The sequence below is a fragment of the Budorcas taxicolor genome, chromosome 14 (genome assembly GCF_023091745.1).
Source record: "Budorcas taxicolor isolate Tak-1 chromosome 14, Takin1.1, whole genome shotgun sequence".
NCBI lineage: Eukaryota > Metazoa > Chordata > Mammalia > Artiodactyla > Bovidae > Budorcas > Budorcas taxicolor.
Genome location: NC_068923.1, coordinates 94216187 through 94242693, shown reverse-complemented (window position 1 = coordinate 94242693; position 26507 = coordinate 94216187). Strand labels below are relative to the sequence as shown.

The 26507-nt window shown below is 47.6% G+C and overlaps 2 protein-coding genes and 1 long non-coding RNA gene across 4 annotated transcripts in view; 2 read left to right on the top strand and 1 right to left on the bottom strand.

The window, feature by feature from the left end:
• The window catches only part of DEPTOR (DEP domain containing MTOR interacting protein), a 162973-nt gene extending 161210 nt beyond the window's left edge, over nt 1-1763 (bottom strand). Inside the window, exon 1 of the mRNA XM_052651523.1 lies at nt 1668-1763. Within this exon, the coding sequence (XP_052507483.1) occupies nt 1668-1756 (89 nt within the window). The 5' untranslated portion in view covers nt 1757-1763. The remainder of the gene's footprint in view (nt 1-1667) is intronic.
• On the top strand, nt 634-4690 carry LOC128059130 (uncharacterized). 2 transcript variants are annotated; one of them, XR_008200584.1, is made up of 3 exons: nt 634-655; nt 2268-2687; nt 4215-4690. It is a non-coding gene; the product is annotated as an uncharacterized LOC128059130 (long non-coding RNA). The 2 variants fall into 2 exon arrangements; XR_008200585.1 differs by lacking the exon at nt 634-655 and adding an exon at nt 857-953.
• Nucleotides 4691-12581: 7891 nt separating this feature from the next.
• DSCC1 (DNA replication and sister chromatid cohesion 1) lies at nt 12582-25123 on the top strand. Its single transcript, XM_052651923.1, has 9 exons — nt 12582-12751; nt 15089-15257; nt 17696-17830; nt 19223-19313; nt 21449-21587; nt 22083-22135; nt 22348-22502; nt 23637-23785; nt 24844-25123. Exons 1-9 carry the CDS (start codon nt 12582-12584, stop codon nt 24950-24952), a joined length of 1170 nt encoding a protein of 389 aa, XP_052507883.1. The 3' UTR covers nt 24953-25123.
• Nucleotides 25124-26507: the final 1384 nt, after the last annotated feature.

The following is a 26507-nucleotide window of genomic DNA, read 5'->3' as shown; positions in this document are numbered from 1 at the left end:
GGAGAGAGGCACCAAGCAATATTTCACCTTTTTTTATTAGTGAGATGACAGTTTGAGTACCCTTAGAAAACAATCTTTCATAACCCAATGTATTTTTTAAATGTCTTTTTTATTGTGGTAAAAGTCACATAATCTAGAACATACCATTTTAACCATATTTCTTAAAAGGAAGTGAAACGTACCCAATGGAGCTGATAAAGTGTTAGTGTTTCAAATTGAATCAGAAAAGTTTTACTTTTTCTTTTTTCAATTAGAAAATCTCTTGATGGAAAAGAAGCTTTTATTCTCTTGAATTTTGGCTATACATTAAAAACCATCAGGGAATAGAAATGTGCGATTTGCCTTTCATAACGTTAAACTCAATTAATTCTGACCTCCAATATTTGCTTCCTCAATACAAGAGCAGCAAGCAGAATGGTTACCAAACCTTTAGGGATCTTTACAAGGGTCTCTCTCCTCCGGGTTCTGAAACCAGCGTTTTAGACACCAAAAAGAACCTGGACACTCAGACCAGTAAGAAGGCAGAGGCGCGCACTCCGTCTGACGGGACTAGCGGCCCACGCAAGTGGCTCTGACGCTGAAGCCAAGGAGTTCTGTTTTCCCTGGCAAACCGATGTATGACCACAAGCCCAGCAGCCGCGGAACCGGCCAGACGGTCAGTAAAACCCTCCGAGACGAATCCAAGGACCGCGATGGGATGGGAGTGATGGGGCCTGAGCCCGGGACCCCGCCTGTGCCGGGGGCGGGGACGCAGCCGGGGCGCGGCCGCCCGGGCCAGCGCGCTCCGCCCGAGGTGTGCGCGGGGAGCGGGCGCGGGGACGGGGCAGGACCCGAGCCTCCAAGGCCCTTGCGGACCCAGGCGCTGACCCACGCGCGCGTGCGGACGCCGGCACAGGCGCGGGGTTTCCAGCCTTCGGTTTGGCCCCATAAGGACCTTTCGGGAGGGCGCCGAGGTCAGTCCCGCTTCACGGATGATGACACCGGGGCTCAGGGCAGCGACGCGAAACGTGCACCTTAAGTGACGGCGTCGCGGGCTGGCGGCTTCCACCCGGAGGAGCGCGGCCGCGGCGGGGCCGGCTGCGGGCTGCCACGCGCCCCTCGCGCCCCGGCCGGCAAGACCCCAGCGCCCGAGCCCGCCCGAGCCCCCGCGCCCGCCGCCCCGCGCGCCCCCCGCGCGTGCGAGTGGCGGAGGGCTGCAGGAACCCGGCTGCGGTGAGGCCGGCGGCGGGCTGCCCACGCGCCCCTCGCCCCGGCCCCGGGGCCCGGCTGGCAAGACCCCGGAGGCCGAGGCCCCCGCGCGCTCACTGCCCGCGGTCCCCGCTCCCGCCGCCCCGCCGCCCCGCCGCCCCGCGCGCCCGCCGCCCCGCGCGTCCGAGCCCCCTGGGCGTCTGAGCGGCGGAGAGCTGCAGGAACGGGGCTGCGGTGAGGCCGGCGGCGGCCTGCCCACGCGCCCCTCGCCCCGGCCCCGGGGCCCGGCTGGCAAGACCCCGGAGTCCCCGCTGGCAAGACCCCGGAGTCCCCGCGCGCCCACTGCCCGAGCCCCGCGCGCCCCCGCCCGAGCCCCGCGCGCCCGCGCCCGCCCGGCCGCAGCGAAGCCGGGGCCAGTGGAGCCGCGGGCGCGCGGGCTGGCGGCGCCCCGCGAGCCGCGGCACGGCCCCCCGCCTCACCGCAGCTGCTCGCCGGTGACCAGGACCTCCGCCATGCGCTCGAGCTCGCGCCGCCGCGCCCCGCCGTCGCCGCCGCCGCCCCCCTCCATGGCCCGCGCCGCGCCCTCCGTCTCCGCGGTCCGCCGTGGGCTCGGCTCCGAGCCCTAGCCTGCCCGCACTGACACCGCCCCCGCCATCTTTGCTAGGGGCGGTGCGGAGCCCACACGCCATTGGCTACCGTGGGGAGGCGGTGGGCGGTGCCCAGAGAGCCCGCCCACCTAGGGGCGTGGCTGAGCCTCGCGTGGCCGGGGGCGGGGCTGAGAGGGAAACGTCAGCACCCGGCGGGGCGGCTCTGAGCGCGGGCTGAGCCTGCAGGTCCGGCTCGGAGACCCCTCCTTGACGCGCACAGCTGGTCTGCGAAGTCCTGGGGAGGCTACTACACACGGGTGCAGGCATTTTTATTATATCGTCTACGTCCGCGACTGCCAGGGTAGAAATAATCATTTCCCTAAGCAGTGAACTGGGAAGGATGTACACGTCATTGCAGGGTTTCAAGAAATTAACCATGCTTCTCGCCCAACCTTCTCACCAAAGACACCTTACCTGCCTTTGCTGTTGCAGTTCAGTCGCTCAGGCGTGTCCGACTCTTCGCGGCCCCATGGACCGCAGCGCGCCAGGCCGCCCTGTCCATCACCAACTCCCGGAGTTCACTCAAACTCATGTCCATCGGTGGTACCATCCAACCATCTCATCCTCTGTGGCCCCCTTCTCCTGCCTTCAATCTTTCCAGCATCAGGGACTTTTCCAGTGAGTCAGTTCTTCGCATCAAGGTGGCCAAACAATTGGAGTTTCAGCTTCAACGTCAGTCCTTCCAATGAAAATTCAGGACTGATTTCCTTTAGGATTGACTGCTTGGATCTCCTTGCAGTCCAAGGGACTCAAGAGTCTTCTCCGGCGCCATGGGATAATCAACGAAGAGTGCTGGGTTGGAATCACACGGACTCGGGATCCAGCGGCATACCTGTAACTTCCTAACTAAAGGTGCTTAATTCCCAGTTTCTTCCTTTACGAAATAAAAATAATTGTGGCTACCACGTTGTTCACATCTGCTGCATTAAGGACGCTTCAGGTAGTTGTTACCTCCTTTAATCGCAACAAATGGTAAAATGAGTATTGCCCTCATTTTACTCAGGAAGCAGGCCCAGAGAGATGAGGCAACTTGAGTCTCATTGTCCAAAAATTATGAGAATCATTTAACATAAGTATGGTGCCCAGGGTTAATTAGATCAACAGCTTGCTTTTGCTCCTGTTTTTTTTCTGAAATTGCTACAAAGACTATCAAGAGCTTGCATGGATTTCACCTTCAAACATGCAGTTTCTATCTTGATCCCATCATTTACTAACTTTGCCACCTTGCGCTAGTTACTTAACTTCCCCGAGACTCTATTTTCCATCAATAAAGCAGGAGTAACTCCTACTTTATCGGGATGCTGTGTGACTTAGGTGAAACAACATTATGTAAAGTTTCCAGGTATATGCTATGTGTTCAATAGCTGTTCTCTTTAACATCATTATTTTTAAAAATACATTTACTTTTTCTTTATATTTGGCTGAGCTGGGTCTTCGTGGCTGCTTGGGCTCTTCTCTAGTTGTGGCCAGTGGGGGCTACTCTGTTGCGGGGCCTGGGCTTCCCATTGCGGTAGCTTCTCTTACTGTGGAGCCTGGGCTTTAGGGCCCGTGGGCTTCAGCACAGGCTCAGCTGCTCCACAGCATGTGGAGTCTTCTAGAGCAGAGATCAAACCTGTGTCTCCTGCATCGGCAGGTAGATTCTTAACCACTGGACCACCAGGGAAGCCCCTCATTATTGCTTTTAATATGAAAAAGAAGAAGATAAAGAAGGAGAAAAAGGTGAAGAAATTCTTGCCAGATACTTTCCATTGTGGTTTTGTTTCCAGACAAATCCATTTTTCTTGTTATCTCTAATTAATATTTGATTATTAATAGGTCTTCAATATGAAGAAAAGAGAAGGGCAAAACAGGCCCTGCTAAATCTCTCTTTGATTAATAGTTTTAAGCTTTTTGAAGGTGTTAAATGAAAAAAAATTTACCTATTCCTAATTATTCATCATTCAAACAGTATTTTGTTTTATCCAAAAGCTCTAACTACATATTGTAAATCATATCACTATTATGATTGTCTTCTGGCTTTTCTCCCTTTAAATCTAGTCATGTTTTCATTTGAATTCAGACAGCTTTCTTCATCTGAAAAATGAAAGTGAAAAAAAATTATGTAAAATACTTTCCTGTTTAATAGTTTGTGATTAAAACTTCATGATAAAAACTTTTATCATAGAAGTTTATGATTAAGAGAACTACTTAAGAACACCTTAATATAAGAGGGGGGATCAAGTCAGTAGTATACCTGACACCACCACTCCAGTGAAAGGTAGTGTAGAATTTACTGTTCATGCTTGAGGAGAAGGTTCTGTGTGTGTTTGTGTGTGTGGATATGAACAGGAGTTAGGATACCAATGGGCTGTTATTGTTTTCATATTTCTTTTCATGTAGGAAACACACCATGTTCCCCTTGGCTAGAAAACAGACCCTTTCTCCTAACTAAGGGGGAGGTTCGTGATCTGACTCCGGAGGACCAGTGAGCACGCCTGGCCTGGAACAGCATGTGACATGCAGGTGCCCCTGAACGAGAAGAGGGCTCGGACGCGGCAATCCACCCCGGACCTCCAAAGGATGGAAGATTCCAGCAGACCGTGATTTGATTCCTGTTCATTATCTTTTCTGGCAGGGTGAAATAAAGTCGAATGAGCCCACCTGTCCCAGGCAGAAGCTGTTAAGCCTGAGCCTTCTCCTGCTCTCTCTGTTCACCTGCACCGTGCCTTCTTGCTGTTTTCAAGCCCTGGGACCAGTGCTCCTCAGGCTTTTGGTAGACATGGATTAGATGTGTGCTTGCACGGGCATAAGAGTGTGTGCATTTTTAATCCATTGAAGACTGGCACTTTGGCAAAACACAATAAAAATGAATTTTTAAAAACATACAAAGCAGAAGCCCCAATATTTTACTGTTTGGTGAACGGACAGAAAATTGTCAAATTGCTATAAACATTTCTAAACGATTTCTCTCAATATCTGTGAGTCTCAGTGTCTCTCCATATAGGTAAGGGTTATCAGCGGGCAGACCACGCTTTGAATAGTTCTGGAAAAGGGGTGAACAGCAGTGTGAGAAGATGAATAGTCTGTGAAAAAATACTGTCGACTACAAACGTAATAACATGTTAGCTATCATTACTGGAAGGAAATGGCAACCCACCCCATTATTCTTGCCTGGAGAATTCCAAGGACAGAGGAGCCTGGCAGGCTACAGTCCATGGGGTTGCAAAAGAGTCGGACATGACTGAGCGACACACACACACACACACACGCGCGCGCGCGCACACACACACACCATTACTGCTATTGCCCCTTCGTATACACCTGTATTATTGCCACTTGATCTTAAAGATGAACTGAAATCCCACCTCGGTGCCAGTTCTGGCGCTCCCCCAGGTGGCTTGCTGCTTCTGCCTGCACGCTCTCATGGTATTCGAAGGTGAACATTATCCCTAACCATTAATACACGTCTAGAGTCTCCAGCTGCCACGATTTTTATTCTCTTTCTGGGAACGGAAGTAGATTGATAACTATATCCTGTCCAGATCTTTCCGTTGATCCTTTAAGGGAGGGAGTGAAGTGAAATCGCTCAGTCGTGTCCGACCCTTTGCGACCCTGTGGGCTGTAGCCCGCCAGGCTCCTCTGTCCATGGGATTCTCCAGGCAAGAATACTGGCATGGGTTGCCATTTCCTCCTCCAGGGGATCTTCCCGACCCAGGGATGGAACTCGGGTCTCCCGCATTGCGGGCAGACGCTTTATCCTCTGAGCCACCAGGGAAGCTATAAAGAAGGGAACTTGTTTTTAAAAGTTAAATGTAAAAATAGAAGAAAATTAAATTTTGATGTGTTCATCATTCACACTAGTTTGAATATTTTTGCCACCTTTTTCTACTGGTAGAAATAAAACATTGTCTTAAATTTGCGGTCCTCCTGCCTCGGCGCAGCTCATCCCCGAGTTCCTGAGCTTGAGGCAGAAAGGCTCGACTTCGGGATATGCTGCCACCGCGTGGCACTCCTTTGCAACAACACGAAAGGACACCAGACCACTCAGAGAGACTGCAACCAAATCCCTCATGGTTATACAGCGGTAGTGACAACTAGATTCAAGGGGCTAGATCTGATAGGCAGAGTGCCTGATGAACTATGCACGGAGGTTCGTGACACTGTACAGAAGGCAGGGAGCAAGACCATCCCCATGGAAAAGAAATGCAAAACGGCAAAATGGCTGTCTGGGGAGGCTTGACAAACAGCTGAGAAGAGAAGTGAAAGGCAAAAGAGAAAAGGAAACATATGCCTGTTTGAATGCAGAGTTCCAAAGAATAGCAAGGAGAGATAAGAAAGCCTTCCTCAGAGATTAATGCAAAGAAATAGAGGAAAACAACAGAATGGGAAAGACTAGAGATCTCTTCAAGAAAATTAGAGATACCAAGGGAACATTTCATGCAAAGATGGGCTCGATAAAGGACAGAAATGGTCTGGACCTAACAGAAGCAGAACATATTCAGAAGAGGTGGCAAGAATACACGGAAGAACTGTACAAAAAAGATCTTCATGACACAGATAATCATGATGGTGTGATCACTCATCTAGAGCCAGACATACAATGTGGAGTCAAGTGGGCCTTAGAAAGCATCACTATGAACAAAGCTAGTGGAGGTGATGGAATTCCAGTTGAGCTTTTTCAAATCCTGAAAGATGATGCTGTGAAAGTGCTGCACTCAATATGCCAGCAAATTTGGAAAACTCAGCAGTGGCCACAGGACTGGAAAAGGTCAGTTTTCATTCCAATCCCAAAGAAAGGCAATGCTAAATAATGTTCAGACTACTGCACAATTGCACTCATCTCACATGCTAGTAAAGTGATGCTCAAAATTCTCCAAGCCAGGCTTCAGCAATACGTGAACCGTGAACTTCCAGATGTTCAAGCTGGATTCAGAGGAACCAGAGATCAAATGGCCAACATCCACCGGATCATCAAAAAAGCGAGAGATTTCCAGAAAAACATCTACTTTTGCTTTATTGACTATGCCAAAGCCTTTGACTGCGTGGATTACAACAAACTGGAAAATTCTTAAAGAGATGAGAATATCAGACGACCTGACCTACCTCCTGAGAAATCTGTACTCAGCTCAAGAACCAACAGTTAGAACTGGACATGGAACAACAGACTGGTTCCAAATAGGAAAAGGAGTATTTCAAGGCTGTATATTGTCACCATGCTTATTTAACTTCTATGCAGAGTACATCATGAGAAACACTGGTCTGGATGAAGCACTAGCTGGAATCAAGATTGCCAGGAAAAATATCAATAACCTCAGATATGCAGATGACACCACCCTTATGGCAGAAAGTGAAGAAGAACTAAAGAGCCTCTTGATGAAAGTGAAAGAGGAGAGTGAAACAGTTGGCTTAAAACTCAACATTCAGAAAACTAAGATCATGGCATCCGGTCCCATCACTTCATGGGAAATAGATGGGGAAACAGTGGAAACAGTCGCTGACTTTATTTTCCTGGGCTCCAAAATCACTGCAGATGGTGACCGCACCCATGAAATTAAAAGACTCTTACTCTTTGGAAGAAAAGCTATGACCAACCTAGGCAGCATATTAAAAAGCAGAGACATTACCTTGCCAACAAACGTCCACATTTGCTGGCAAAAAGCTGTGGTTCTTCCAGTAGTCACGTACGCATGTGAGAGTTGGACTATAAAGAAAGCTGAGCACTGAAGAAGGGATGTTTCTGAACTGTGGTGTTAGAGAAGACTCTTGAGAGTCCCTTGGGCTGCAAGGAGATCCAACCAGTCCATCCTAAGGGAAATCAGTCCTGCATATTCATTGGAAGTGAAGAGGAAAAGTTAAAATTTTACCTCCTTCTGCTTCTATAACTCACCCTCCCCTTGCAAAGTCTGGGTCACGTAGGTCACATAGTCTCAGAAAGTGGGGACTTGCAATACTAGGAACTGGAGTTTATCTCACTCACCCTTGTCCTGCTCTTTGCAGTCACCCAGCCCCTGCAAACCTGCTTAATCGTGCTTGTCCAGACCAGGCATCCTCCTCCCCATCTTGACCACTGTTTGCAGGAGCACAAAACCTCTCAGTTTAAACCAGCCTATTAACAGCTAGTGTTGCCCACTACAGTCTGTCTATAGAAACTCTGTAACCCCTTTGTTCGGGGCTCAGAGCTTAGAGTATTGACTCCTCTGGTCCCACCGTTGTAATAAGCCTGAGTTCTCCAACTCTCCGAATGTGGTGCTTGGTTTCTCGAGTACTGGTTTCTGCAACAGGAGGACTGATGTTGAAGCTGAAACTCCAATACTTTGGCCACCTGATGCGAAGAACTGACTCTTTGGAAAAGACCCTGATGCTGAGAAAGATTGAAGTCAGGAGGAGAAGGGGACGACAGAGGATGAGATGGTTAGATGGCATCACCGACTCAATGGACATGAGTTTGAGTAAGCCCTGGAGGTTGGTGATGGACAGGGAGCCCTGGCGTGCTGCAGTCCATGGGGTCACAGAGGGTCGGACAAGACTGAGTGACTGAACTGAAATGAAGTGAAATGATACTGGGTCTCTGCAGGAAAAGGGCCACTCAAGAAAGCCTTTGGGAAATTTTCGGGCGGGGAAGGGGGGGAGGGGCGTGGTTTGTCTCCTTATTGGGCGTGTTCCTGGCTTTTGGTGAGCATGGACTAGGAAAGCTAAGTATTCCCATTTTCTTGAGACAACACTTCACCATTAGGGAAATTCTACTTTTAATTTCTTAAGGAACCTCCATATTGTTTTCCATAGGGGCTGCACCAATTTACATTCCCACCAACAACACAGGAGGTTCCCTTTTCAAGGATGCATATTTTAATCCCTATGACAATTACTTTAGAAATGCAAAGAGAAAGGGCTTAAAGATCAGTTCAGTTCAGTTCAGTTACTCAGTCATGTCCAACTCTTTGCAACCCCATGAATCGCAGCACGCCAGGCCTCCATAACTTATAATGAAATTCGTTTTTAAAGATTTCAAGAAATCCACAGGAGGACAGAAAAGGAAGGAAAGAGTTAAAAGAGGTGGAACATGGTGGTCACAGCTGAACCATAAAATAAGTCTCCATAAAATTAAAATGATTGAAATCACATAGAGTATGTTCTCCATGTATAAGCCATACCATACAACATTAAACCAAAAATGAATAAACACCTGGAAAATCACATATACAAATACAATGTGGAATACAATGCACTCCTAAATAGTTCATAGGTCAAAGAAGTAATCACAAAGAAAATTAGAAAATATTTCGAACTGTGTGATAACGAAAGTTAACTTTTCAAAATGTGTACAATAATACTAAAGCTAAAGTAGAGCTTTGAGAAAAATTTATAGTTTTAAGTGTGTATATTAGTAAAGGAGGCCTAAAATCAATTATAAGAAGATGGAAAAAGAAAAGTAAAGCAAACTCCAAGTAATTAGAAGTTAATACTAAATAAATATTTCTCATCCTTTCTCCAGTGGGCATAAGGGAACTTCTGGGGTACTGAGAGTGTTCTGTGCGTTTCGGTTGTGATGGTGGTTTCACCGGTGTGTAAATTTGTCAAATCGTTAATTTATACACTTTAAATGGATGCAATTCATTTTACTTAAATTATATCTCAATAAAGTCAATTTCCCTGGAGAAGGCAATGACAAACCACTCCAGTATCCTTGCCTGGAAAATCCCCTGGGCTGAGGAGCCTGGTGGGCTACAGTCCATGAGGTTGCAAGGTGTCGGCAGAGGGACTAACAGAAAGTTGATTTAAAAACAAAAAAGGCCGGAGGCAGGAGTGCTTCCTCTAAATTTAGGAAACAGCAGGGGCACCTGGGTGAGGAGGGTGGTGTGGAGATTGCAGAGGGTCTTATGAGCCTTGATAAGGACTTTGAGGCTGTGGACACAAGTTAAGATCGCGAAGACAAAGAGCATTGCTTACCACCCTGTTCTGTATGGGTTAAATCGTAGCCCACTGTGGTTGACCACGGCCAGGGCAAGCTGAAAGGAATTCAGGATAAAAAACTCAAGGAGGCGATCTATGCTTTGGATGAGCAGGCCCTTGGATAGTCAGATGCGCATCTCAGAAGGATTTCAGTGACCCCAGACCCTTGCATCTTCCCAGACGGAGAAAAGCACTAAGATCATTAACTTGAAACACCTTTGTGTTCTTTGTGATCAGCAGAAGTCTTTTAACAAGATGTATGCAAGACTGTAGGCTTTCTTGGCGGCTCACAATCTGTCTGCCAGTGCAGGAGACGTGGGTTCAACTCCTAGGTTGGGAAGACTCCCTGGAGAAGAGAATGGCTTACCCACTCAACTATTCTTGCCTGGAGAATTCCATGGACAGAGGAGCCTGGCAGCTACGGTCCCCGGGGTCACAAAGAGTCGGACACGACTGAGCGACTAACGCTAACATTAACTATGCTTGACTGCACATATTTCCTGGCCAAAAATCATATATAAACTGGCTTCTCCCCACCTCCTTTATGTTGAGTGATTACTTCCCAGGCTCTAGCCCTCATAAAGACCCCGATGAAACTAAAATTCACAACTCCACACTGTGTATTTTTAAATTACCAGAATTTATTATTATTTTTAAAATTATTTACTTTACTTTTATTTGGATAGCATCACCAACTCAATGGACATGAATTTGAGCACGCTCCTGGAGACAATGGACAGGGGAGCCTGGCATGCTACAGTCCACGGGGTCCCAAAGAGTCGGATACGACTTAGCACTGAACAACAATGAAAAGACATTCTGAAAGTGATCAGAATCCATTTTTGATCAGATTATCGCAAGGATGAAGTTGGTGAAGTGACGTGAAAGTCGCTCAGTCGTGTCCGATTCTTTGGGATGCTCTGGGCTATACAGTCCATGGAATTCTCCAGGCCAGAATACTGGAGTGGGCAGCCTTTCCCTCCTCCAGGATAGTAGAAGATGATGTGTATGGGATACACAGCTGAGCGCTTGACTCAGTGAATATTTAATAGATATTTACTCTCTTTTCTAAAGCAAAGAACAAAATGGCAAAGCAGGCTACTCTGTGTGACATGAAACATTACCTCCATCTAGTGGGGAAATTTTTAACTGTTCTACAAGCAAAGCCTAAAAAGTTTAATTAATAAAAGATGTGACGTTAAACATCTAAGCTACTGTAGCTCCCACAGAATGAAATAAATCTTGCTACGAATAATAACTTCGTTATCTGAGGTGATTTTTAACTAAATACAAGGTAATGTGCTTTGCAAGACGTTACTTTATTCTGTTTCTCGTACCACGTGCAATTCTTTCCTCCAGGGAGGCATATCTTGAAAGGCTTCAGCCTCAAATATTTGGTGAGGTTTCATCTTCAGTCGGGAGAAGGAAACGGCAACCCACTCCAGTATTCTTGCCTGGAGAATCCCAGGGACGAAGGAGCCTGGGGGGCTGCCGTCTATGGGGTCTCACAGAGTCGGACACCACTGAAGCGATTTAGCAGCAGCAGCGGCATCTTCAGTCGAATTTTCAGCTGCACATCCCTCTCTCGCTGGGTGATCTCGTTACCAAACCGAACTGCTCGCCTGACGTGTAGAAAAGCCGATCCACCGGCACCGGGCCGTGGTGGAGGAAGGCGAAATGGAGCAGGGCTCTGCGGAGCTCCTGGGCAGGGAGGCCTTTCCAACAGGTGCTAACTGGGGGTGGGAGCGGATGAAGAGACGAGAGAACAGCCCAGAAGCGACAGCGCAGCCTTGGGGCAGAGTCCTGGTTCCCCCGCAAGGGATCGCCGAATCTCTGGGCTCTTTTACAGAACGGAAACGCCCAAGCAATGGAAGATGTTCGCCTTCTTCATCCCGGAGAAGGTCACGTCTGCTGTCCTCAAGAGGCGCATCGGGAGCCCACCTGAGGCCAGAGCAGAGCAGTGTGGGCAGAGGGGCCTGGGGCCCGTCCACGGGTCACTCAGAGTCCGGCCCGGCTGGGCGGCAGCGCGCACGCGGGGAAGGTTAGGTCGGCGAGAGTCGCTCAGGCATGTCCGACTCTTTGCGATCCCATGGACTATACAGTCCACGGAATTCTCCAGGCCAGAATACTGGAGTGGGCAGCCTTTCCCTTCTCCAGGGATTCTTCCCCACCCAGCGATCGAACCCAGATCTCTCGCAATGCACGCGGATTCTTTACCAGCTGAGCCACCAGCGAAGCCCTTCACGTATTGAAAGATTCATGCGATGATGCGGCCAAAACGCGTCTGTCAAGGCCCGCCCGCCGCTGTGCCGACCGCCAGGAGAGCCGGGTCCCGGCAGGAAACGGAGCCCGCGGCGCAGCGGAGGGGCGGGGCGGGGCCGGACCGCCCAGTCTCCCCCCGCCCCCGGGGTCTCGGCCCCGCCCGAGGACGCCCGGCCGCCGGGCGCGCGTGAGCCGCCGCCCCGCCCCGCCCCTGGCCCCGCCCGCCCGCCCCGCCCCGCCCCTGGCCCCGCCCGCCCGCCCCGCCCCGCCCCTGGCCCCGCCCGCCCGCCCCGCCCCGCCCCTCGCCCCGCCCCTGGCCCCGCCCCTGGCCCCGCCCCTGGCCCCGCCCGCCCGCCCCGCCCCTGGCCCCGCCCGCCCGCCCCGCCCCTGGCCCCGCCCGCCCGCCCCGCCCCTGGCCCCGCCCCGCCCCTGGCCCGCCCCTGGCCCCGCCCCTGGCCCCGCCCCTGGCCCCGCCCGCCCGCAGAGGCCGCGCTTCTCCCGCGCCGTTTCCCGCGTCGGGGCTCGGCTCTGTCGCCCCCCCGGCCGCCGGCGGCGATGGAGAGGACCCGCGCCGAGGTGGACGCGACACTGCAGACCGCCAAGCTGGACGCGGCCGAGCTGCTGCCCGCCGCGCACTGCCTGCGCTTCGGGCCCGCGGCCGCCGGCGACGTGTGCCTGCTGGAGCTGGAGCCCGCGCTGTGCGGGCGGCTGCAGGCGGGGCACAGGTGGGGGGACACGGGGGCGGTGCAGAGGGGACCCGGGGACGGGGGGCGCAGGTCGGCGGACACCAGGGGGTGCAGAGGGGACCGGGGGGCGCGCAGAGAGGAGCCCGCTCTGCGCCGGAGGCTGCGGGCGGGGAGTCCAGAGAGGAGCCCGCGCGCCCCCTCGCCCGGGACCAGCGGGGCGGCCGGCCCACCCAGCGGGCGGCCCCGCCGCGCTGACCTCGCAGCCCCGCGGGCGGGCGCGAGTCCGGAAGCGGCTCCGCGGAAGTCGAGGGGTGTTCCCGAACCGCGCGCCCAGGCCGAGCGCCGGCGTGTTACCGTGACGCCCGGCGGTAGTGTCAACATTTACGGAGTTCCTCTCGCCTTCTTCTTAGGTTTATTTCACCCAGGTTGTAGCCAGGACTTTGGGGGAAGTTTAAAACTTCTTTTTTTTTTTTTTTTAACAGATTAGGTAATTGTGGAAGGCCCTTAAAAAAAAAAACTTGCTTGGGGTCAGTACTGAGAATCTGAAGCTGTTTTCTAATTCTAGGTCCGCTACACATTTGCTGCAAGACCATGGGTTAAAAAACATTCAGGAGAAGTCCATTCTCTGTCTCAACTTTGTGCAGTCCCGGAAAAAGAGGAGTTAGGCGTTCTTGTTTAACTCTCTTCTGCACTGCGGTTCCGTTGGCGCCTGTATTTTATTATATAGTTGTGGCTCAGGTGGTAAAGAGTCGGCCTGCAATGCAGGAGACCGGGCTGGGAAGATCTGGAGGAGGGCATGGCAGCCCACTCCAGTACTCTTGCCTGGAGAACCCCATGGACAGAGGAGCCTGGTGGGCTACAGGCCATGGAGTCTAGAAGGGTCGGACACAACTAGAGTGACTTTCACCTTTGTTATCTTGTAAGCTTTTAAAAATTGGGGGACTTCCCTGGGGGTCCAGTGGCTAAGACTCTGTGCTTCCAAGGCAGGGGACTGGGGTTCGATCCCTGATGAGGGAGCTAGATCCCATGCTGCGGCTAAGACCTGGTGCCGCTAAATAAATACATTTGTTTTCTTTTTAAATTATGCTGCCTTTAGGCTTTCACTTTTCTTGCTTTACTCGTCAAACTTTATTATAGTCATAGGCTAGTCTTCAGATGCTAGCAGTGAAGGGTCTCTCAGGGAGCTGAGGCAGAAGCATCACTGGGTTTTCATCTCAGCTGAGTTGGCAGGACTTTGAGAAGAGACTTCAGGTGTGAGCACCTGCTTTGTCCAGTTATAGTTAATCTAGCTGGCAAAAACCAGAATGGAAAGGTGTGTTACATTTTTTTGGGGGGGGGGTGAGGGAAGGGGTTGTTTCAAACAAAATATTTGAAAGCAGAGATGGTGCAGTGTGGACGTACACGTTAAGAGTAGGTACTTGGGACTATTGAATGTTGTTAGCACCAGAAAGCTTAAAAAAAAACCCAAAACCCCCGTATTTTCACTTAAATGAAGGATTAGTTTTTCTAAAACAAAAATCAGTCTTTCAGTTCCGGTTTTTCATCACTCATTTAAAAGAAGTGAGTTGGTTTCAGGAGGATTAAATGTAGGCGAGGAGGACGGCTAGAGTCAGCTCCGTTTCTGCCATCTCCAGTATCTCCGTCATTTGTTTTTCTTCTTCCCCTTCTCACTTTTGACCTTCCCCTCTTCCTTCTTACTTTTTTCCACCTGTGACCGCTTGTCAGCGCCATCGTTTAGTTTGTGAACATACCCATTGCACATGTTTCTTTCAGCACTGCGGCCTTCTTTTCTCAAGGTCCCAGTTTCTTTGATGATTAGGCCAGGATGTGTTCGTTTGATGGTGAGGGGTTGCTCAGGCCAAAACAGGAAGGCCCACTTGGGTGGGTGCCACGGCCAGCAGCATAGTCCTAGTCAGGGAGCTTATTAGTAATGCAGAATCTTGCATCCCATCCCAGATGAATTGCATCCTGACCTGCTTTTTAACAGGGTTCCCTAACATGCATACTCAAAAGTTTGAAAAGTATTGCTATAGCGATTTTAGAAAGTGGTGACATCTTGACTGCAGGTTACAGACACTCTTCCCAGCGGTTTACACAAAGATGCCATGTGCTAGCATTTGGCCTCTTTGTTTGTTTGTTTGTTTGTTTTTTTGGCCTGTATGGAGTTATTTTTCCTTAGTCAGTTGGTCCAGTCCTTGCCCTGTGGAGCCCATTATTGTGGGGGGTAGGGGGGAGGCTGTGAGAGGAGGGGCCAGACATAGCCTCAAGACTTCGTTGTAAATTCTAGAAACCTAGAGGGTTTTGGAACTGTGTGTAATGAGGCTGGCCATTGGTGTCTCAGTAAACCATGTATTTTCTTTTCCTGTTTTCCTGCAGTCTAGTGATTCGTGGTGATAAGGATGAGCAGGCCGTTCTGTGCAGTGAAGACAAAACATACGACTTGAAAGTAGCAGACACTTCCAACATGTTGCTTTTTATTCCCGGTTGTAAAATTCCAGAGCAGCTGAAGATGGAAGAAACACACTGTAACATCATTCACACTGAGGTACTGTCTTCTGTTTCCTGACTTATTTGAAAAAGACAACATGCCTTTAATTGAAAACTCAAGGTATGGACCTTCCCTGGTGGTTAAGACTGTGCTCCAGTGCAGGTGCCTCGGGTTCGGTTCCTGGTTGGAGAACTAAGATCTCCCATGCTTGAGGCCAAAAAAAAAGAAGAGACAAAACTGGAGGTGTGAAATGCATAATCACAGAGAATCTGAAATTGTCTCTGATGCAGCTGGAAATTTCTCAGCATTATTTTTGTTTGTTTGGAGTCATGTAAAGTTGTTTTTATTTTCCCAGTGTGATATTTAAGTCCCAGATAAACTGAGCATTTTCTGTAATATAGAAAATTTACTATGAGGTGACTCATTCTAAAAGTTGTACCTATTTTTAGGGAGTTTTGCTGTGGATAGGTTTTGAAAGGTGATTCCCTCAAACTATAGCTAGTGCATTAGGTGACGTAGGGAAATGAACAAGTATGTCTTTGAGGGAAGTGTGTTTCTCACCTTTGAAGTTGGTTTACTTCATCAGTATCCATAGCCATGTATAACAAATTCTTAATTACTTTGGAGACTATTGATGGCAGATACCAAACAAAAGTTTCTATCCTGGCTCAGTAGTTACACATATACAGTCAAAGCACCTTAATGCTATTAGATTAACTTCAAACCAACCACTTCCTAAAAAGAGAATTGGAATAGAACTAGGGGAAAGTACTGGGACGCCCGAGTGGTTCACGTGATGTTGCTAGAACAGAGGAGCTGCCAGTAAATTGTGCTTTGATTTTTGTAGTTACGCCTTTGATTGTGATGAGCTAGAAATTTTGACTTTGATCCTTTTGGAAAAGATGTGATTTTTTTCATCATGTACCTGTCTTGTGGGTGTTTTGGAGAGGATATAAACATCCGTGAGTACCTTTGAGCTCCTCTTACCCGAGTTCTGTGTTCTGGGACGGAGTAAAACGTAACAGAGATCTGCTAGCCAGAGTTTCAGAATCTGGGTTGCACTTCAGGTGCTTAAAAAGGCTCGGTCCAGAATGCACCTGAGCAGAGCAGGCTGGCATTGATAAATGGCAGTGGGTGCCCAGGCTCAGGGGTGATAGGGAATGGGGGTCTGTGACAGACTGGGGTGCACAGGCCTCAGGCAGGTAGGTAGGCGCTTCTTGGCCTTGTGGGAAAGCAGCCCAGCATTGCGTAGACCAATCCATAGACCTTCTGATTTCTTTTGTCCAAGTGAAGCTTAAAATTTAGGTTTTAGGGGGCAAAATCTCCTTATTTTTCAACGTTGGCAATGAATTAAAAGTCCGTACTAAACTTCCTTTTCTCCCTCAACACAAAAGCGCACACCAGCATCTGTGTGTTGGGTCCAGCCCCTTTGTGAGCTGCGCGTGAGCTCAGTAGTCTTTCTGTTTTGGTCCTTGAGCTTCGCTTAGACTCCCGGCTCTCCACCAGGCTCTGGGCCTTGTCTCCTCTGTCAGGGCTTCTACTGGTTTGAGAGTGGACGCGCCCCCTGACCTTCCGCCTTAAAGCTACAGTGTATCCCAGAGAGAATCCGTTTCCGCCTTTCTCCATTTCTTTCATGTGAAACGGTTATTGAGTGCCTACTAAGTGCTGGTGTTGATTGGGCAAATCCTGGAGATTGAAGAGAAGGATAGCAGCAATTTACCCGCCATTTAGCCACTGTCGCCTGATTTGAGTGACAGGCCTCTAAGTATTTCTCAAGTCCAGTAAGGAATTAGCTGCTGTTCTACCTAGCAGAAGCTCTTGCATTGAATAGAAGTCTTTCTTTTTTCACATCTGCTTAATTTTAGCGTCATGAGCAACACAGGGCAAGACTGCTGCCTCTTCCCTGTAGCATCTGTGCACGATTTGAAGACTGATGATGCCTCCTCTTTACTTTCTATTTTTCCGCCTAAATACCTCTTTCTCTGTGGTTTCTCCCTGGTTTCCAGAATGTCACCTTGCTGGCCATTCTTTTCTGGGCACACTCTTTAAGTTTCCAGAATACACGTGAGATGTGGAAGGCAGGAGGAGGGGGCAACAGGAATAGATGGTTGGATGGCATCACCAACTCAATGGACATGAGTTTGAGCAAACTTCGGGAGATAATGAAGGACAAGGAAGCCTGGCGTGCTGCAGTCCATGAGGTTGCAAAGAGTTGGACGTGACTTAGCCACTGAACAACGATGACGGTGGAAGCTTAATGATGCATTCTCATTATGTTGGCAGTGTCTTCTTGACTGAGATTTAAACAGATGTGACCTGCAGATGGGCAGCCATCTCAAGCAGATGGCTGGATGAGCACCTTCCCGGCAGAAAGCAGAATGCCTTGGCTCCCTTTTCTTGCTTCTAATGGAGGACAGATGTGTTGGATGAAATTTTATGTAAAGCTTTCTTTTAGAATGGGCCCTAAAAGATCATGATGTATTTGTAATCTCTAGATCTTTGGTTTTTCTAACAACTACTGGGAATTAAGAAGATGTAGACCTAAACTAAAGAAGTTAAAGAAACTTTTGATGGAAAATACCTATGAAGGGCCTGACAGTGAAAAGGAAAAGGATTCCAGTCACTTAAAAGTAAGACTATTATTTTCATTTTTTTAATTGGGATTTAAAAAATAGAGTTATAATGGCATTATTTAATGGTGACATTCTTTTTAAAGTTCATATTATGAAACTTTCAAATATACCCCAAAGCAGAAAGACTCGTGTTCTCTCTGTTGGCCGTTTATCAATATTTTGTCGATCTCATGTCTTCTGTCCCCCTACCGCCTCCCACCGTATTTGTATTAGAAGTTCAACTGATAGATCGTTTTTCTTTGTCACTGCCTTATTGAGATCTGATTCATATACCAAGCAATTTGCTTATTTTAAAGTGTGTGATTCAGCAGTTTTCAGTACACTCACAGAGTTGTGTGATCATCAGCTTGATGAAGTTTAGAATATTTTTATTACCCCTCCACGGAAACTCTGTACCCCTTAGCTGTTCCCTCTCGGTCCCGCCTTTCTCTCTCTCTCTCCCCTCAGCCCTGACCTCTCACTCCGGCCTTTCTTTCTCGGTCCCGCCTTTCTCTCTCTCTCCCCTCGGCCCTGACCTCTCACTCCCGCCTTTCCCTCTCTCACTCCCGCCTTTCTCTCCTCTCTCCCCTCAGCCCTAGGCTGCTTGTGGGCATTCTGTATGAATAGAATCAGATGAGTGGCCTCTTCTGGCAGGCATCTCTGACCTAGCATGCTGTTTTCAGGGTCCATCCGTCCCTTTTTGTTGCTGAACGGTGCCCTGTCTTATGGGTGTGCCGTATTTTATGCGTCCATTTATCAGTTGATGAGCGTTTGGGTAGCTTCTACTTTTTGATTGTTGTTGATTACTTGCTAATTGTGAATAACACTGCTGTGAACATTCATGTACAAGTGTCTGGTGGACCTGTGTTTTAATTTTTCTTGGAGATGTACACACACACACGAGTGAAATTGATGGGTCCTGTGGTCACTCTATATGGGCTTTGTTTGTACAGAAACCCCTTTGCCAATTTTCAATTGGATTACTGTATTATTAAATTGTTGGAGAGTTTTCTATGTAATCTAAACACAAGCTCTTTGACAGATCGAATTTGCAAATGTTTTCTTCTATTTTCTGAGTTATCATTTCACTTTCTTGACTTTTTTAAAAAAATTGTGGCAAGTAAAAGGACAGAAGTTTTCATTTTGATGACGTCCACGTGATGTGTTTCCATTTTATTGCTTGTGTTTTCAGCATCATATCTGAAATGATTGCCACATTCAGCATCACAAAGATTTGCTTTGTTTTCTTCTAAGATAGTCTCTGATTTTGTCTAGTTATCATTACACATTAACTAAAAAAATTAAGCTATAAATATTGCCTTATCTGTCCCTATGTATTTATTCCCACAAAATTCAAAAAGTCTGAAAAAATTTCTTTGTCCTAAAATGCGTTTTTTTTGTTTGTTTCAGTATACGACTGGAGATTTGCTTGATCAAATTCAGGCAAGTGAGGAAGAGATAATGACCCAGTTACAAGTTCTCAACGCCTGTGAGATTGGAGGTAGCGTCGCTTACTGTTATCAGTAGTGGCGGGACTGGGCGTCATCTGCGAGAGAGGCTTTGTGCATCCCCTCTGTTTATTGCGTCCTCTTCTGGCCTCAGAGATGACGATGTTTGTGTTTTGGGGGGTGGGGTAGAGACTGCACGTGATCACCTCTAACAAGGATGTCAGTCTCTGACCAGTGACTTGGTTCACTCCTTACAGGCCTTTTCCGTTGGAGTACATGGTAACAGAAGCACCTCATTTGATCAGGAAAGGTCTCAGATATCAGGAATCTGTTCCCTTCCTTGTCTTTAATAGGTGAGGAAACCAAGGCCTGGGAAGGGAAACAGAGTGGTCCCGGGCCCCACGGCGAGATAGTGACAGGAGGAGGCATCAAACCAGGGGCTCGAACTCCTGGTTCAGAATTAACTCATTGACTTTCCAAACTGCTGGGAAGCTCTGTTTATTCTTGCGATCACTCAACATGCTTCTGAATGAGTGTGAAGTAGTTCGTATAATAAGCCTGTGTAAAAGCAGTAGCAGCGAGAGATTGATGGAGTAGCCCAGCAGAATCTTCTTCAGGGCTTTTTGACTTTCTTCTGGTCCAGAGTGGTGGAGTGGGAGCTTCCGCCCAACCCCTGCCCTCCCCACCTGCCGCATCTGGGCCTACATTAACACTTGAGTAGCTGTTTGTGTGCGTTTCTCAGCCCTCTCAAACTTACCCAGAGAAGCAGCTTAGTTCTGCACCCATGTGTTAGGAAGGAGGAAATTGGCATGGTTTGGTGGATGCCCTTTTCAATATACTCCCAGTCTTCCAAGCAAGATTAGCTTCTGTGGTCAATTCTGCTGAGCAAAGCAGCTGCACATGACTTTAGAACTAACTGGAAGCACTAACTTCTTTGTTGTGGTTCCTTGAGTTTTTAATTGTGGAGGCCTGTTTCTAATTACTATGGTATAGGGATGCCATGTGTTTCTAATTGCTATGGTATAGGGATACCATCAATATTAAGGTTAAGAATAGGAGAATGGATTTAATGCAGCCCTCTGCACTTTTTGTGTATTGCATGGGAATGGATGATATTTTGGTGTGTGCGTGGTGGGGGGTACGCCTAGATTTTTTCCTACTTTTCTTTTTCAGTTTTGCATCACACGCTCCATGTTTTAACGTTGCTTTTACTCAGAATAAGAACAGGAACATTCTCCCATGGAAATGATGGGTGTGCACTTGATTTGTTTCTCCAGAGATGGTGGCAGTGCCTTTGGTTATAAGCTGGCATTTCATCCTCTTTCACAGGATTGGGAATATATATCTGGACACCCAGCCTTTGTTTTGCTGCTGGTCCACATCGTACCTGAGTCTGTTATCTTGTGAATGAACTAGACTTCTTTTTTAAAAACATATTTATTCTTTCATTTGGCTGCCTGGCATCTTAGTTGCTTGCGGTGTGTGGGTCTTCACTGCGTCTTACGGGATCCTTCGCTGTGGTGCACTGATTTTCCAGCTGTGCTGCTCGGGCCTCAGCACTTGGCGCCCACGGGCACTCTCATTGGGTGCAGGCTTAGTTGCTTCTCAGCATGCGGGATCTTAGTTCCCCGACTGGTGATCCAGCCCACATCCCCTGCATTGCACGGCATATTCCTGACAACTGCACCACCAGGATAGTCCTTGAATGGACTTCTTCATGAGCACGAGAACGGCTCTCCAAGGTGGCTGGCGGGAGGGCGTAACCACAACAGTGCCCTGCTGCAGAGGTCACCGTGTGGAGCATCCGGCCCGCGACCTGAGCTCCTTTGTGTGACCCTCTAAGAAAACGATTGGACCAGCTACCGGTTTCCCATTTCCATTTAGAACAACAAGATTATTATGAGATAATTGAGGATTAAAGCACTTGGAAAAAAAGTCAAAATGTTGGTTATGTGCAAAGTACTCTTTAAAAACCACCTGACCTCCCTTGACACAGTTTGCAATGATTGGGAGAGAAGCTGAAACAGAAGCATTGTTTTTAAAGAAAGTTAAGACTTATCAGGTCTCTTTTTTGCAGTGGGCAAGAGTATACTGCTACTGTATGAGTCCTATCAGTCAATTCATTTGTTTACATTAAATTTGTTTAAAATGAATGTTCTTTAGTAAATGTAACTTTGGGAATTTATAGGTTATTGGAGGATTCTCGAATTTGATTATGAGATGAAACTTCTGAATCATGTAACTCAGCTTGTGGATTCTGAATCTTGGTCTTTTAGCAAAGTTCCTTTGAATACGTGCCTTCAGGAACTTGGGCCATTGGAACCAGAGTAAGTATTTATTCCCCATCCATCCAGATTTTAAGGGAAAGAAAATTATTATCCAGGGTAGGACTAAACTCAGGGCATAGACTATATTTTAATATCGTATAGAAATCTGAAAAATATACAACTAAAAAGGACTTGGGAATTTTGGTCACTGAGGAGAATAAATGTCATTTTTTTTCCTGCCATTAAAAATATAAAGAAATAATTAAATACGTTATTTGATAATAAATGTATGCTCACATGATTTGTATAAAAATATTTAACATGGGGCCTGGCACATCGTAGCTTTCCAGTATATTTTAGTTTTTATTTTTTAAAGTTTCTTGGCTGCACCACATAGCCTGTGGGATCTTAGTTCCCTGACCAGGAATCAAACCTGTGCTCCAGGGGAGTCCCAGTATTTCAGATTTATATCTTAGTCTATAGTTAGCAATAGTGTTTGAAAGCTAATGCATAAAATTGTGAAAACTTTTCAAATAAGTGTTTAAAACTTTTCAGGGAAATGATTGAACACTGTCTTAGATGTTATGGAAAGAAATACACAGAGGAAGGTAAGATTGGGAGGATATTTTAACGGGTGTTGTAACTCGTGGTGTGTTAAACTTGGCCTGCCTTTGAAGTGTCTTCCTGTTAAAACTAAGATATCCATGGGGGGATGGGAGATGAGTTGCGTGTGCTTCCTTCTGTGAATTTGCACTGAGGGAAAGCAGACAGTGGTATAATTCAGAAGACAGTGTGGCACCATCTGCTGCCCTTTCCTTAGGCGAAGTTTATTTTGAACTGAGTGCAGATAAGATATGCAGAGCCACAGCACAGATGCTACTTCAGAACGCAGTGAAATTCAACCTCGCTGAGTTTCAGGAGGTATGGCAACAGAGTGTTCCCGAAGGAATGACAACGAGGCTTGATCAGCTTCAGGTAAGGTGGTGACGTGATTACCTCCATAACTCAGCAGGTTACGAGGTGAGATGAAGCCTGTATTGGAACTGAAGTTGGAGACAATTTATTTTCCTGCCTTAGGGGTGCACTCTACATTCAATGCATCACAAAAATCCTTTAAAAAAACAAAACAAAAAACCCACAAACCCCACTTAATTGAAGTATGATTTACATATCACAGTTGCCTGTTTGTAAAGGATTTGTAGTACATTTAATGGGTTTCCAGCCACCACAGTCTAGTTTTAGGACATTCGTCACCAGTAAGATCGCTTGGGCCCATTTACAGTTAGGTTGATGCCTAGGTTTCCCTTGGGCCTCCCTGGTGGCTCAGCTGGTACAGAATCCGCCTGCAATGCGGGAGACCTGGGTTCGATCCCTGGCTCGGGAAGATCCCCTGGAGAAGGGAATGGCTACACACGCCAGGATTCTGGCCTGGAGAATCCCACGGACTGTAGAGTCCATGGCGTCACAGAGTCGGACATGACTGAGACTTTCACTTCCTGGGTTTCCTGGGATACTGGGACTTAGAGCAGGTTTGGGCAGCAGACACAATGAGTTCATAGATAAGTTCAGCTAAAGAGGCCTGGTGCTTGTGTGAAGAATTTGGGGTGAAGTTCAAATATTAGTCATTAGCAAGTAAGTAAGTGGTGGAGGGAGTCACAGGTTTAGAGGAGCTTACCCAGGCCAGTGACAGCAAAACAGTTAGAGGGGTGGTCTAGGGGCCCAGGGAATTACATCAGTTCAGGAGAAAAGGCATGAAATCGTGATGCAGGCTTGAAGAAGAGGTGATCAATACTAGCGAAGTTAAGGGGGCTAGTGAGATGAATCCAATAAAGGGCCCGTGGGCTTGGTAACGACCGTTCACGGTGAGCTTTAGAACCAGAGCCTTTTCACTAAACTGGTGGTGGTAAAAGCCAGATTCGAGAAGGGAAGGGAAGTGACTGCTCAGAGGCGCTCTTTATGAAAAAGGCTATCGTAAGCTCCTCAGCTCCGTGATGCTGAGGTTTTAAATACCTCGGGCTAAGCTCAACGTAAGGTAAGAGAATGAGTCACTTTTTATTTTTTTTAACATTAAACCATTACTTGAGCGCTCCTTTTTCTCATTTCTTACAGGGTTTGGCCTTGGTAGATAGACAGTCAAGACCAGAAATCATATTTCTGCTGAAAGTGGAAGACTTGCCTGAGGGGGATCAGGAACGGTTCAGTAGTCTGTTCTCTCTGAGAGAGAAGTGGACAGAAGAAGATATTGCTCCATATATTCAGTAAGTACTTTATTACAAATGGATTTTGAGGGTTCTTTTCTAACAGGGAGCAGAGGGTTTCCGCTTTGTGTTTTGAGTCTTCCTGATGACTGCTTCCTTCCCAGCACTCTCAACTCCTGGCTGGCTCTCCTCTTCCCGTTCTCCATAAGTACTGATCTGGCTGGTGGGGGATGTGTCTTCTCTCTTCCTTTCTGCTGTGTCTAGAATCACTTCTCTGCTCTTCTTGCAAACTGCAACTCAGAGGAACAGTCTGCTGTGTACCCTTCTGTGACTGTAAGGCAACCACCCCTCTCTGATGGCCACCTTCTTTTTTCCTGCTGCCTTAGCATTTTGGGAGAAGTTTAACATTTTGGGAGAAGTCAGAATTCATAAGAACAAGTTCACCCTGAAGTCACTACTTGTAAGACTGACCCCAAATCCACTGCTGCTGCTGCTGCTGCTGCCAAGTCGCTTCAGTCGTGTCTGACTCTGTGCGACCCCATGGACGGCAGCCCACCAGGCTCCTCTGTCCCTGGGATTCTCCAGGCAAGAACACTGGAGTGGGTTGCCAGTTCCTTCTCCAACGCATGCATGCATGCTAAGTTGCTTCAGTCGTGTCCAACTCTGTGCGACTCCATGGATGGCAGCCCACCAGGCTCCTCTGTCCACAGGATTCTCCAGGCAAGAGTACTGGAGTGGGTTGCCATTTCCTTCTCCCAGAATCCACTAACAAACCCTACCACTTCCTGCCTGTGTCCCATATCTCTTGGGGCCTCTCTCTTCTCTTTACCCAGCCTCCGTTGTCTCATATCTCACATGGGGTTGAATAATACACGACTCAGACTCTCACCGTGAAGGCTGGAGATGATACATAGGTGTGATGTATCTAGTTCAGCTATGGCTTCGTAGCCTCTCTCCACTCTTATCTCTCCCACATGTTTGTTGGAAAGGTGGACTTACGGGAGAGAGAGGGAAAGAACTAGTGCCGTGAATATCATGTTATGCTCCCTAGACTATTTATGATGTTCATTTTTTTGTCTGTTTTATTTTGTTCATTAATTTTCTTACTGTTCCCACAGAGATTTGTGCGGAGAGAAGCAAACCGTTGGTGCACTGCTCACAAAATATGCTCGATCTTCAATGCAAAATGGTGTCAAGGTTTATAACTCAAGAAGACCCATTTCTTGAAAAGAACAACAGTTTTTTCTTTGGGACTAAAGTTGCTGGATATAAGAAAGTGTTTTTTTATGTATTTGTATTGCAGACTTTGAAAAACTGAATGCTGTGAGGCCTTTTCTCCTCATCTTCAGTATTTTAAAACTATTGCTCTGTTTTCGTAAAAGTGATAGGATATTTTATGTCTTTCAGGATATGTTTGTTTCATGTACACAGTGTGAACAAGGACAAAAGTGCTATTTTCTATATTTAGTATATCTTGGTGGTCTATATGAGTTCATTTATAGAGTAACAGGTTTGGTTTTTTATATTGAAAATTGCAGTATTTAATTAGGATTTGACATTCTAGTCATTAATAAATTTGAAAGTTTTCAGAGAACTAAATAGCAATATTTTCTAGAAGAGAATTATTTATTTACTTAAATATCATTTCCCAGGTCAGTTCCTGTCTACTTTTGACCTTCCACCGAAACAGGAAATCACATGATGCTATCAACTGTTTAAAGTTGTTGTTTGTACTGATGAAATGGGCTTGATAATGGCTCCTGTTTGCCTGGCTCCTGTAGATATGATTTCAGAAAGAAACAGTGAGTGGTCCTGAAGAGAGATCTTAGTTCCCTGCCCAGGAATCAAATCTGGGAAGCCTGGATAAAAAACTGAGAATCCTAGCTGCCAGTCCACCACCAGGGGCTAGAAAGTGAAATTGAAAGTGTTCGGCGCTTAGTCGTATCCAACTCTTCAAACCCATGGACTACAGCCCCTCCAGGCTCCTCAGTCCATGGGATTCTCCAGGTGAAACACTGGCGTCGGTTGCCATTTCCTTCTCTAGATCTTCCCAACCCAGGGATTGATCCCAGGTCTCCAGCATTGCAAGTAGATTCTTTATTGTTTCAGCCTTGAGGGAAGCACCAGGAGCTAGAGGCAAGAAGTAAAGCTCTTTCCTCCTTCAAAAACAAAAATGTTTTGAGAAGGCAAAAACTGTAAACACAGGTACAGTTTATTTTCAGAGATATAGCATAACAAGTGGGGGAGCACAGAGAAACAGTATAAGACAGAATAAGGCAGAAATACACACCAGGAAAGAAAGGGTGTGGCCGTCCTCCCTAATGAGGAGGAGCTCAGTAAGTTCAGTTCAGTTCAGTCCAGTCGCTCAGTCGTGTCCGACTCTTTGCGACCCCATGAATCGTAGCACGCCAGGCCTCCCTGTCCATCACCAACTCCCAGAGTTCACTCAGACTCACGTCCATCGAGTCTGTGATGCCATCCAGCCATCTCATCCTCGGTCGTCCCCTTCTCCTCCTGCCCCCAATCCCTCCCAGCATCACAGTCTTTTCCAATGAGTCCACTCTTTGCATGAGGTGGCCAAAGTACTGGAGTTTCAGCTTTAGCATCATTGCTTCCAAAGAAATCCCTGGGCTGATCTCCTTCAGAATGGACTGGGTGGATCTCCTTGCAGTCCAAGGGACTCTCAAGAGTCTTCTCCAACACCACAGTTCAAAAGCATCAATTCTTCCGCGCTCAGCTTTCTTCACAGTCCAACTCTCACATCCATACATGACCACTGGAA

Bases quoted from the DNA above. Each gene is read 5' to 3' on its own strand.
- DSCC1 (XM_052651923.1), top strand. From the start codon at position 12,582: ATGGAGAGGACCCGCGCCGAGGTGGACGCGACACTGCAGACCGCCAAG. The intron at 15,258-17,695 runs GTACTGTCTTCT...TGTAATCTCTAG, and splicing joins GTAACATCATTCACACTGAG to ATCTTTGGTTTTTCTAACAA. The intron at 21,588-22,082 runs GTAAGTATTTAT...AAAACTTTTCAG, and splicing joins CTTGGGCCATTGGAACCAGA to GGAAATGATTGAACACTGTC.